At 38.4% G+C, this 13,538-nt stretch overlaps 1 protein-coding gene across 1 annotated transcript in view; it reads left to right on the forward strand.

Moving 5' to 3' along the window:
* Nucleotides 1-13,538, forward strand: part of usp9 (ubiquitin specific peptidase 9) — a 91,283-nt gene that overhangs the window by 59,148 nt on the left and 18,597 nt on the right. Inside the window, exons 30-35 of the mRNA XM_042334406.1 lie at nt 571-778; nt 1,831-2,051; nt 2,636-2,823; nt 5,434-5,607; nt 6,465-6,606; nt 9,326-10,076. Of these exons, the coding sequence (XP_042190340.1) occupies nt 571-778; nt 1,831-2,051; nt 2,636-2,823; nt 5,434-5,607; nt 6,465-6,606; nt 9,326-10,076 (1,684 nt within the window). The remainder of the gene's footprint in view (nt 1-570; nt 779-1,830; nt 2,052-2,635; nt 2,824-5,433; nt 5,608-6,464; nt 6,607-9,325; nt 10,077-13,538) is intronic.

A 13,538-nucleotide genomic window follows, 5' to 3' on the forward strand; every position in this document is an offset into this window, starting at 1 on the left:
TATTGTCCATCCCATATTCTGTCAACGAACATATCGATTTCAAGATCCTCTCACTAATTTTCAATTCCCTTCTTGCCCTTGCACCTCCCTACCTATCAAACCTGCTTACCCCCCACTCCATCACCCACTGCCTCCACTTGGCTGGCTCCGGCCTCCTGTTCGTCCCTCGTTCACCATCAATGGCTGTGCCTTAAGCCACTGCGCTCCGCAACTCTAGAAGTCTCTCCCTTAATCCCTCTGCCTTGCCTTCTTCCCCTCCACTTTTGAAATCCCACCTAAAGACCTTCCTTTTTGATCATGTTTATGGTCACCTCACCCTTCCCTCTCCCTATGGCTCGGGGTCAGATTCCGCCACTGTCAAGTGCTCCGAGATGCTACCCCACGTGAAGGGCGCTATATAAATGCAAGTTGTTCTTGTTGGGTGACAGCCCCAGGACCTGTTATTGCATGAAAGGTTAATCTATGTTTTTATTGTATTTGTCGATTTCATGAGAGTTGATATTTGATGTTCCTGGACTAAAAAGATATCAAACCAATTAACTGGAATTTTTGTTTCCCTATTCTCTGTAGGAGCTGATAGATGATTTTATCTTCCCAGCCTCCAATGTGTATCTACAGTATAAGAAGAGTGGGGAGTTGCCATCTGAGCAGGCCATTCCTGTTTGTAGTACGCCAGCTACCATCAATGCTGGTTTTGAGCTGCTGGTAGCGTTAACTGTTGGCTGTGTGCAAAACCTAAAACAAATCGTTGACACTCTGACAGATATGTATTATGCAGGTATGTATTTCAAATCTGGATGCCAAATAAGAATTTGGTTGAAATAAATGTTTGCAGTTTCAGTGAAAGAGATGAGAAAGGGATCTTTGGTAAGAGTGGACTGGATAATATAGCAAGAAAGAGATCAGGAAGGTTCTAAATGTAATCCCAGATGTATGCTTAGTTATCTGAGGTAATATCGGGGTACTAAAAATGGCCTCTTTGTCCTGGGCCATTGAGGGGGAGTATGAATATAGATTCCCAATCATAATGTTCATTCACTGATTCCTTGTGGAAGTGTATACACGTTTGGGTGAGCACTGGTTTTCAGTTCCAAGTGCTTGGCTGGGCATTTTACTTTGGTGGGGGACAGGAAAAGAAGTAAAGTGTAGTGTTTTGTTTGCTGAGCAATAATTCTCCAAATAATTTGTTGAATTAAATATTCTTAGTAATAATAAAGGGAAGGCAACCATTTTTTGTGAACTGAATGTTTATAAATGTTAATTCTTTGAAAACATTTTTAATATGTTTTCTTACACAAGCGATTTCACCAAGTTACAATTGGAGTTATAATTTTACCATTTTTATCAAAAGTTTTTGTTTTGACTTTCATTTGAATCTATTGTATAAGGAAATCTTTTTAAACAATTAATGGTGATTATTTGAAAAACTACTGAATATCATTAATGTGGATAATTAACATGGAATTATCAATCGATTTCTGACTCTGTACAAATCAGCTTCTTCAAATGAAATAAAACCATTTCAACCAATAGCCCAGCAATATCGATCATCACTAACAATGTCAAAACATAATCTTTCAACTAAATTTAAAATGTCACAACTTAATTTAAATTTATTCTATGTAAGAATTTTTCTAAGTATCTGAGTTATTCATCTTTGGAGTAACCATTGAAAATCCAGATTAAATTCTAGACAACTGGTTGTTTCCATTTTAGTGGTACAGTATTCTTTAAACTGCTTCAATTTTTTGTTTGGAGGTTAATATAGCAAAGCTCCTGTAGCATGCAGAGAACAGGGTTGCTGAGTATAAAATTTTGATTTCTGCTTAGGTTGTGAAGCATTAACAGAGTGGGAGTACTTGCCACCAGTCGGACCACGGCCTTCAAAAGGATTTGTAGGATTAAAGAATGCTGGTGCAACTTGCTACATGAATTCTGTTATCCAGCAACTGTACATGATACCAGCTATCAGAAATGGTATACTTACTACTGAAGGCACTGGCAGTGATGTTGATGATGATACATCTGGTGATGAGAAACAAGATAATGAGGTGATCACAAATTGCTAATTTTAAAATGTTATTGTTTCTTTAAAAATGTAAACTTGTGGTATTTGTTGAATATTAAATTATAGTAAAGAGATCAGCAGCAGAGAGCAAGAATATGTTGATTGCTTTTTCCTTTTTGTTACTTGTAAAATTGTTTTCACATTTGTGTTTGACAATTAAAATTCTATTGTTTCATAAATACCGACTTCATGGTATCCTAGAAAACAGTTAAAATTAATCTTCTAAATTTTGAATATTTTCATTTTTAAAAAAATCCCATGTAATTCCTGTAGGAGGATGCCATCCAATAAGGATTGTCAAAGTTGTAATGGCCATACATCAAAAAATGATGTTGCAATTGCAGTTTTTTGTGTTTATACTATCCAGAATAAAATTTGAAATATGAATAAAGTAGCTTCTGAAAAACTTTAAAGATGTTTTAAACTATTGAACTCTGATAATTTTTAGAGTAAATTGAATTTAACTGTTTAATTTTTCAGCAAATCTGTGATTTGTTTTGACTGAGGTTTATTCTCGATGCTTTTTAGATGCTTTACTCAAAAATTCTATTGAATGTACTTTCACAGAGCAACATAGATCCCAGAGATGATGTTTTTAGTTACCATCACCATTATGACAAACCTGTAATAGGAAAAACTGAAGATCGGAAAGAGTATAATATTGGCGTCCTCAGGCACCTTCAAGTCATCTTTGGACATTTGGCTGCCTCCAGATTACAGTACTATGTGCCTAGAGGTTTCTGGAAGCAGTTCAGGTTTGTAAATTCTGTCTTATAAATGGGTTGCTTTCGTGCATGTAATAAGAAATGGTAATTCTTATGATCTTTATTAAAATGTTGTTTTGGAGATTGCCCATTGAAAGGAATATTGGCAAATTGAGCAAAGAAAAATGTTATAGAAAAGATCTTAACTATACAATTTTTTAGGCTATGTAATTATACTGAACCTTTTCTTTAGAGTACAGCTGAATGCAATAGACATGTAAATTTAAACAAGTTATTTAACTTTCGCTGTAAATGTAGCACCAGATGACATAACTGTAAAATTGGTGACCATCAGCAAGAATTAAATTTAGAATTTTCCCTGTAGAGAAATGGATGTCCAGAATAGATTTCCAGGTGAATCAGTTGATCTTGTCTTGATTAATACTCCTTTGAAATATTACGTTCATATCTGGTTAGGAACAGGATCTGTTAATTAAAGATAGAGACGATGAATTGCTGAAAATGTCATGTCAAGGAAGCAATTAGCCTAAAATGAGTCACAGTAATTGTAGTTATACTGCAGGGAGCAAAAAGGCCTTATAACTCCATGGATCAGAAAAAGCGTTTTATATAGCCAACTTTCACATTTTATTTCAATCAAACCATAAACTTAACACTTTTTTNATTGCTGTGTATGCATATTTTAGTGGTCTTTAGACTGGCTCTTTAATGTAAAAGGAGTTCTGTTTAAAGTGAAAGCTTTGAAAGAACAATTAAATTAGCTCAATGTGCAGATGCAAATTGCAATTTTGCAGCACCACCAGCTCGTGTCGGGAGCAAGGTACATCACTGTTAAAATTGCTATGCTTTATTACTGAACACATTGTATAAATCCAATTTTAAATACAAATTCTAAAATTTTGTTAAATTTACTTTATTTGCATGCAGAACAGCATTGCAAGACATCAGTAAATTAACCAATGAAATATCTTTTCATCATATGTAAAACTAGTAAGTCTGTCACACCCATACTACTCATCCATATTCCCACAATACCTCCAATAATAATAATTTGATTACAACTGCCGTGCGCAATTGGCAGTCACATTTCGCCCACAAAATATATAGTCAATTCACTTTATAGGATATTCTGTGAAGCGCTTTGAGACGTCTAAACAACGTGATAAGGTGCTATATCAAATGCAAGTATTATTACTATTACACTCTTATGAAATTGGGCCATTTTTGTTTTGACCTGTCGGATGAATTTAGGAGACTGAGAGTGCATACAAGTACTAAGGCCTAGCTTAGACCACCAGCAGGGAGATATCATTATCAAGGATTTCCAACTCTTTTATAGAAATGTAGAATATCCAATGGAATAAATGAAGCTAAATGCAAAAGTTGATTGTAAAACTGTAACTATATAAAAAATGAAATTTCTGTATCAGTTTTAAATGGCTATCCAAATATAAAACCAATCTTTTAGGAAGTTAACAGAACGCATCTAATGACTAACTATATGAGTCCTTTGATTAAAAAAAATCACATTCACAGCAACATTTTCTAGTATATCCTGTGAAGTGCTTTGGGACATCCTCCTGACATGAACAGCGCTATCCTAATTGTAAGGATTACTGTATGAAGATTAAATTACTTCAAATAGTGAGGTAACCTTTTTTTTAAATTGTAACTTTCGTAGAACTTGTGCATTAAACTTCCATCTGTAGAATGCCAAGTTTTACAGTCAACTTTTGCATTTAGCTTCATTTATTCCATTGGATATTCTACAAAATGTATTTTGTATCACTGTTTTCAAATGTATAAATTGTATAAGTGCTCCATGAATTAAAAATATCAATTTGTTAAGAATGTTGACAGAGCTTTTGCAGAAATTTTCTTTAAATTAACTAGCTGTATCCATTCAATAAAAGAACCCTTGCATTTGATATTGCACCTATAATCTCAAACATCTCAGTGCACTTCACAAGGTTTCTGTAAAGTGTAGTGAATGTGTATTTATAGGGGAATGCAGCAGCCAATTTGCGCACAGCAGTGTCCCACAAACAGCCAGGAGTTGAATGACCAATTTAAATGAAGGATTGTTGGCCAGGACACCAGGAGAAATTCCTTTTTTTTAAAAAGTGTTACGGGCTTCCTAAAATCCACCCGAACAGCAGACAAAGGATCATGGTTCAACGTCTCATCCAAAGGACGCCACCTCTAACAATGCAGCGTTTCCCCAATGCTGCACTGGAGCATAATCCAAGATCATAAACTCATAAAGTCCCTGTGTCGGGACTTGAACCCACAACCTGCTGACCCAGAAGCAAGAATGCTACCAACTGAGCCAAGTTAATGCCCATTTAGGCAAGGTACCAGAAGGTATCCACCGCCTGTGGAATAGAACCTAGTAGAAGAAAAATAATTCAAAAAGGATCCCTTTCTGGTGTAGAGGGAAAGTAAGAAAACTGGAGAAAAATTGACAGGAAAATGTGCTGGTTGACACATTGGCACAGATCAGGAGCTGAAGGTATGTTTGAAAATGTAACTAATCTGGAGTGAAGATCATGATTTTAGGTGCTAAACCCAACCTGCTTATGTTGAGTTAGTAAGATTTTTTTTAAAAAGCTTGAACATTCTTTTCCCCTCTGTTTTCAGGCTTTGGGGTGAACCAGTTAACCTTAGAGAACAACATGATGCTTTAGAATTCTTCAACTCTCTTGTGGACAGCTTGGATGAAGCTTTGAAAGCTCTTGGACAACCTACTATGCTAAGCAAAGTTCTTGGGGGTTCATTTGCTGATCAGAAGATATGTCAAGGCTGTCCTCATAGGTATGTGTATAGCTTTGTAAAAGATGGTGTATTAATAACAAGTATTGTGAGATATCCATAATCTCTCTGGTCAAGGTAATGGTAAGCATCCAAGCATTGGTTTCCATAACCACAACTGCTTAAATTCCTTGCTTTTCTATTTTCTTCATTAAAGAGAGTTTGGATTAGTTATACTGTATAATAATCATAACATTACATTGTGGACCTCTGTGCTGTGAGGAGTTTATTAGTTTTCATCCCTTCAAACATAACTGGAACTTTTGGTAATATTCCACAACATCTATAATATGTCTTTGATGTAATGTTACATCTTTGATAAAACTTTGATTTAGTACAGTTATCTCTTGATCATCCATCATTTTCAACTCTGTTTTGGATACATGGGGTTAACTCTATCTGACTGTCCTCTTGTTTTGACTTTGGATAATTTTACTACTTATGTTTTTGATCTGCTGCATTGCCTTTTCTATTCTCGCTTCACATCTCTAATCTCTTTTTGACCTGTTTTGCATAATATGGTACAATTACCAATGGTCACCCTTTCCCTCAAGTTTTGTTAAAAAAAGTTGACCTCCCTTTTAATTTTTCTATTAATTTTAGAGCTTTTTGTTGATTTAATTTCATTGCATATGTATGTATTTCACCTAAATACTTATATTTTAAGGATGATCATTTATCTTAAATTAACAGTATTCATATCTTTTAAATAATACTCTGAATTTTGGGTTACTTTCAATATTTCATTTTTGTTCTTGTCTTCTTGTCTTATTTTTGTCTTAAAGTATTTGTTGATTTCAAAGATCTTTGAAAAGTGGGTTAGGTATTGGTTACATTTGTTGTTTTATTCACTGTGGCAGGTATGAGTGTGAAGAATCCTTCACAACGTTGAATGTAGACATTAGAAACCATCAAAACCTGCTTGACTCACTTGAACAATATGTGAAAGGAGACTTGTTGGAGGGCGCCAATGCATACCACTGTGAGAAATGCAACAAAAAGGTAAATTATTATTTGATTCTAAATTGGGCATTTCAAAATCCATACAAGATTCTCATTGAAGTTGGTATTTCATTGTATCCTAAGAATCTTGTATTGGTTTTAAAGTTAATTACGCTGGGCATAGATACTGCATAACAGATCCTACCACGGGAAACTCTTATATATTGTTACTGCAAGAGAAAAGAGTTCAGTGACTGTATCCGAGGTGACAATGAAAGCTTGGGGATGCTGTGACCAGGAGGACCTTCACCAACAGACATACTGCACCTGCACAGAGCGAGCAACTGTCCGTGTTACAGAGCGGCAAACTCATTTGTTAAGTGCAGTATAAATTTATGTATATAGTCTATAAAAAATGTTTTGGTCATTTTGCTCATTTTAACAACCTGAATCACTCAGACTTTAACAATCAGGCAGAACCTCACTGAAAGCAAGATCTAAAATTTCTACTTGCAGAGATCTTGCCACAACAGTCAAATTAGCCCACTACGCAGTTCTTATAGTACAGGGCGGCGAGAGTTTGCTGAGTGACCCAGTGACGTTTTCCGCACTAGGCTGCTCATAGCTGGAGTTCGCTGAGCGACCCAGTGACATTTTCCGCACTAGGCTGTTCATTGTGAGAGTACGCTGAGCAGCCCTGGTATTTAACAAGGCTTGCTGAGTGATGCGGGTAAGTTTATTCCGTTGATGTATCTAATATTTTACTTGCAGGCATGTATAAAAAGCGACTTTATATGTTATAAGTGAGTGATGAAATAAAGAGACCCTTATTCCCTTTAGAAACTCTTTAATTAATCACTCGCTTCTAACATACAAAACATTATAACATATGCTGTCAATATTCCAGTCACTTGCTGTGCAAAATGTGTATAAGGGATCCCCTCGTGACATTTTGCACAGGAAGTGACTGGGATATTGACAGTATGATGACATAAGGCAGGGTCTTTTTTCAGGAGTTCAATATATATTTTTACCAGCTTCTGTAGTATCTATATATTGTTCTATTGATATTTACTTGGACATGCTTACCATTCCAGCTTTTTCATTCCACGTGACATTTTCCATTCCATCACCTGAGTGTATCAGTCACATATATTTTATATATTCTGTCTGGCCCAATTGTACAAATTCTGAAGCTTCCACATAGCTTCTACATTGTTTTTGTTCAACCTCTGCAAGCAGTAGGATATTTATTGATTGTCATTCGCTGGGCATAATTATCTGGAAAAAGGTTCCCACTTTACACTTATTAGAGTTAATTAACCTTTTGGTGTTTATGCTGTTGAATTCTCCCTTTTCTCCTCATCAGTCAGCCTCTAGTGGAAGATAACTCATCCCTGCAAACTTTAATTTAAAGCTTAAGTTTTTCTCATTTCCCCTTTCAACTTCACACTCCAGAGAAACTGTCCCAAACATATTCACAGTAACCCTCAACTGTGCTACAACCTTAAGGCAGTTTCTAATCACTTCTTCATTGCCTCAGACGCACCGAACCCATGCATAATTTAGGCGTCAAGTTCAATCCCCAGGTTTCCTTTCTACTCCACATCCATTCTCTGACCAGGACTGCTTTTTTTTGCCCACCTAATTCACATTATACCTCACAACCAAAGCAGCTGAAACCCTTGTCTGCACCTTCGTCACCTCTCGGCTGGACTACTCAAATGCCCTCCTTGCTGGTCTCCCCCCCTTCACTATTCACAAAATTCAACTCATCCAAAACTCCCTCGCCCACATTCTCACCCGCACTAAACTCCGCACCCTGATTAACCCAGTTCTTACCAAACTCCACTGGCTCCCTGTCACAGAGCGGATCGACTTCAAGATCCTCACTCTAGTGTTTGAATCCCTCCATGCCCTGGCACCCCCTAATCTCTCCAACTTCCTCTCTCACAGCAGTACCCGCTCCTCCGCTTTACTGGCTCCAGCCTCCCGTTTGTCCCTCATCCTCTCTGCTCCATCAATGGTGGCCGTGCCTTCAGCTACTACACCCCAGAATTCTCTCCCTCTCCCACCTTGCCCCTCTCTCCCCACTTTCAAATCCCGCCTAAAGACCTTACAGTCACCTCCCTCTCCCCCTGGCTCCGACTCCACCACTGTCAAATGCTCCGTGACGGTACCCTGCGTGAAGGGTGCAATGTAAGTGCAAGTTGTTGTTGTTGCCTCTTTCAAAGTGTGTTCCTTTTGCAGTTTCAATCCCTTCAATCTTTCCTTTTGATACAGGATTCCTCCACCAGCATCACATCTAATTCTCTACTTTTCCTCTGGCATGCCACGATTTCTACCTCAGCTGATCTGCCACATGTATTCTTTGGATCCATTATTAATTTCTTGATTCCCACCAAATTTCAACTGTTTAGTTCAGTATCATAGAATATTATAAACCTGGGTTATAAACACGGATGCTTCAGTCCTTGCTGGAAAATCTATGTGCCATCATCAAATGAGGGTGAACTCAGCGCCTTGGGATGTCCTCCCGACGTGAAAGAAGCTATACAAATGTAATTTTGTTGTTGTTGTTGTTCTGCATAATAGAATACATTTCCCTTTGGATTTGTGTGTGTGTGTAGGATAGTCACTTGAGCCAGAGGGCTTTGGTGAAACCATAAGTAAAATGTGAAACTACATTTTTACATGTCTTTGAATATACATTTTAATTATGTATTCTAAATTAGGTAGAGTGGTACTATAATATTTTAGAAACTTGTTTGCCTTTCAGGTGGACACAGTAAAGCGTTTGCTAATAAAGAAGCTGCCACCAGTTTTAGCAATTCAACTGAAACGATTTGACTATGACTGGGAAAGGGAATGTGCAATCAAATTCAATGATTATTTTGAGTTTCCACGGGAGCTGGATATGGAGCCTTATACAGTTGCAGGTGTTGCCAAGTTGGAAGGGGATGATATCAATCCAGAAAATCAGGTGATCCAAAATGACCAGCCAGATAATGAACAGCCTGGTAGCACGAAATACAGACTAGTTGGTGTCTTGGTGCACAGTGGGCAAGCCAGCGGTGGACATTACTATTCTTACATCATTCAGAGAAATGGTGGAGATGGTGAGAAGAACAAATGGTATAAGTTTGATGATGGTGATGTAACTGAGTGCAAAATGGATGACGACGAGGAGATGAAAAACCAGTGTTTTGGTGGAGAATATATGGGTGAAGTCTTCGACCATATGATGAAACGTATGTCATACAGGCGACAAAAACGATGGTGGAATGCCTATATACTTTTCTATGAACGTATGGATACAATAGATAAAGATACTGAGTTAGTTAAATACATTTCCGAGCTGGAGATTACCATTAAACCACACCAGATAAAGATGCCAAGCGTCATAGAGCGAAGTGTTCGGAAGCAGAATGTACAATTCATGCACAACCGAATGCAGTATAGCCTGGAGTACTTCCAGTTTATGAAGAAACTACTGACCTGTAACAGTGTCTACCTGAATCCACCACCTGGTAAGTGTATATTCCACTATCTGTTTATGGCATTAGAGCTGTAAAACTCCTCATTTGAAATTCGACTGTCCGGGGTACTGCTGTGTGCAATTGGCTGCCACGTATTGCTCACAAAATATACAGTCAATTCACTTTACAGTATATTCTGTGAAGTGCTTTGAGATGTCTCAAAAGATGTGATAAGGTGCTATATCAAATGCAAGGGTTATTATTAATCGGAGGTCCCATCTGCCTGTTTAGATGGATGTTAATGATCCCATGGCAATATTCATACAAAAGAAGGGAGTTTCTCCTGACCAACAATCCCCCAAATAAAGATTGGTCACTCATTATGGGCAGTTTGTGGGATGTTATTGGAGAAAAAGTGCATAACTGGGTGCTGCTTTTCACCCACAAAATACACAGTCAATCCATTTGATAGTATATCCTGTGAAGCACTTTGAGATTCTCAATGATGTGACAAAGCTCTATATCAAATGCAAGGATTATTATTACAATGCAGCAAATGTCTTTTGTCCTTGTGCGGATTGTATATTTCTGTTTAAACTAAGGTGAAGCATCACAGCTTTTGAATTGTTGGGTAATTTTCTACGTCAATGAGATGGTTTCGTAATGGTTTATTGGTTTTGACGAAGTTCGTTGAAAGCGCTTTCTGGCAAAATTCCTGCTTATCCAGCAAGGACCATCCTACCTATTCGGGCTTTGGCTTGCAGAGTTTACAGGAGCCAAGTAAAAAGAACCTCTTGGAGAAAAAGTGTCTTATTTTAAATACCAAACCTTTTTTGATTCATCAGTTTATTTTCTGTATTTGGCATACTTTATCCAATTGATCCCTGTTATACTATACTGTTTAAGGCAGATGCCTTGTGGATTTGGGCTGGCATAAGATGTGCGGGCTTTCTGCGCACTTCATATTTGTTTTAAAAAAAGGCAGACTTCGGGGGCTGTCAGTACCACTGATGTCACAAGCAGGAAATGACCGTAGCAGCCTGGTATCTTTGAAGTCAACCATTTTTCTGGGCTTCTCAGACAAGGCCTGAGTGATTGGATGCCCAACAATTGCTTTTTAACAGTTGCTTTATTACACTTGTGCATTATTACAATCATTTCAAGGTTGCTTTGTTTTTCTTGTTTTTGCTTTTGTAAATGTTAGCATATGACAAGAAAGGCATTTTAAGAAGAGAACTTATTTTGTACTGCCTTATCGAACGTCGCAAATTGTTTCATGGTAATTAGTCCCAAATGTAGTGATTATTTGCACCAGCAGGGTTCAAAAAACAGTCATGAGCTGAATGATCAATTATCCAGGAGGATTTGTTTTTGATCTTGACCCATGTGGAAACCCATCATCGTGTTTAAGAGTATTGAAACAAGACCCATAGTTCCACACATATATGTCACTTACACACAGAAGTTTCCCTGAGTCTGGAAAGGAATGTGCATAGTCTCTATGGAGAGACGAACCCAGTTTATATAATTTTGGAGAATATTACGCACAGGTTGGCAAGAGCGAAGGCTTGGGCACCCCAGAGTGTGTGTTGGGGTACTGCTGGAGTTTAACCAGCTATAACCGGCTAACTTGTCATTGATAGCCATGTCTGGTAAACTTCCTGCTGCTTATCCAGCTCGGACCACCCTACCCATTAGAGCCTTGTCTTCTGTCCTATGGCTTTGACCTTCTCAACCTCCCTGGTCTATCCCTCACACTCACCAGTACCGGTGCAAAACCTGGACGTCAGGTTCAATCCACAGCTGTCCTTCCTCCCCGACATTTAATCCCTGACCAGGACCACCTTTCTCCACTCTACCACATTGCCCGCCTCTGACTGTACCTTACCCCAGACACAGCTAAAACATTCGTCCATGCGTTTGTCACCTCCCGACTTGACTTTTCAAATGCCCTCTTCTCTGATTTCCCCAGCTCCACCATGCACAAGATCCAGCTGATCCAAAATTCCGCCGCCTGCATACTCACCCACACTAAACTCCATACCCCCTTGACGCCAGTACTCGCTGGGCTCCACAGGTTCCCTGTCGCCAAACGGATCAATTTCAAGATTCTCACACTTGTTTTTGAATCCTTCAAGTCCCTTATTCAAAATTTATAAGATTCATTTTAACTGTTTTCTGGGATACCATGGGATATCACCTTATAATTTTGCTTCCTCTCCAACCCACCATCCGCTGCCTCCGCTCAACTGGCTCCAGCCTTCTGCATGTCCCTCGTGCCCTTCATTCCACCATTGGTGACTGCGCTTTCAGCCACTACGCCCTGAAACTCTGGAACACTCTTCCTCTATCCCTACATTTAGCCCCTTCCCTCCTCATCTTGAGGTCACGCCTGAAGACGTTCCTCATTGACCGTGATTACAGTCACTTTCCACCGGCTTGGTTCCACTGCTGACAAGCTCTCAGGGAGGCTACCCTGCATGAGGGGTGCTCTGCAAGTTGTTGTTGCTGCTGCTGCTGTAAAGTAATGTGTTGACAGCATCCCTGCTCCCAGTAATCTGGAGGATTGTTGTTCAGAACACTGGGACTTTTGAACAGTTTTATGGGACCTTAGAAAGTACAAAAGGATAAAAAAACACAGGCCTATGAATACTTTGTCACCACTTTTTGTCAGGTTCTTCGCAGTCCTCGCCAGCAATTTTCCATTATAAAAATAACTTTATCCAATGTGGAAAACATTAGGATACCTGATTTTGGCATGGTGTTCCTACTTTTTTTTGAATGGTTAATTGGAAATGCAGATTCTTTGGCTTCTTTTGACTTAGAACTTTAAATTTTATATGTCTTGTATTTATCAAGTATGCTGCAGTAGAGCATACTGTATATTCAGTATGACCCTTGACTCTTCCAAGAAACCTTGCCCTGTCATAAATTCAATTTTATTTCTGGACCTTATTCTCATTTCTAAAAAAAAATGTATGGTACTTTTTTGCGTTTGGAGGTCAAAGACACAAACAGACACAAATATCCTTCACAGACACAAATTAGGTTGGGAAGGATCGAATTGGACCACACGGAGTTGTAACACAGTTTGTCTGCCAAATTCACCAAAACAGTAAGCGGCTGTCTAACCAGCTAAAACCGCATAGCTTGCCATTCATAGCACTGTCTGGCAAGCTTTCCTGCTACTTGTCCAGCTAGGATCACCCTACCCGAGAGCTTTAGGCTTGCAGGGTTAACAGGAGCTGAGTGGGAGGATTTCCTGCCCCCAGTAATGGTCTGCAAGTCCAGCCAGGCTGGTTGTTCACTAATTTTCAAAAATCATGTGGAACAGTTTACTCTTTTTTTTAAAATTGTTCCTTTTACATTTTAGGATTACAGAATTGCAGAAATTAATCCAAATTTTCCATTCAGGTTATCAGGTGGAAAATTATAGGAGCAATCAGAAATCTGAAGTGTCACAGAAGTTATCAAGACAATATGGTTCACAAGGTGCATGATTCAAAGTAGTGA

The sequence above is a fragment of the Callorhinchus milii genome, unplaced genomic scaffold, assembly GCF_018977255.1.
Source record: "Callorhinchus milii isolate IMCB2004 unplaced genomic scaffold, IMCB_Cmil_1.0 Scaffold4, whole genome shotgun sequence".
In the NCBI taxonomy this organism is placed as follows: Eukaryota; Metazoa; Chordata; class Chondrichthyes; order Chimaeriformes; family Callorhinchidae; genus Callorhinchus; species Callorhinchus milii.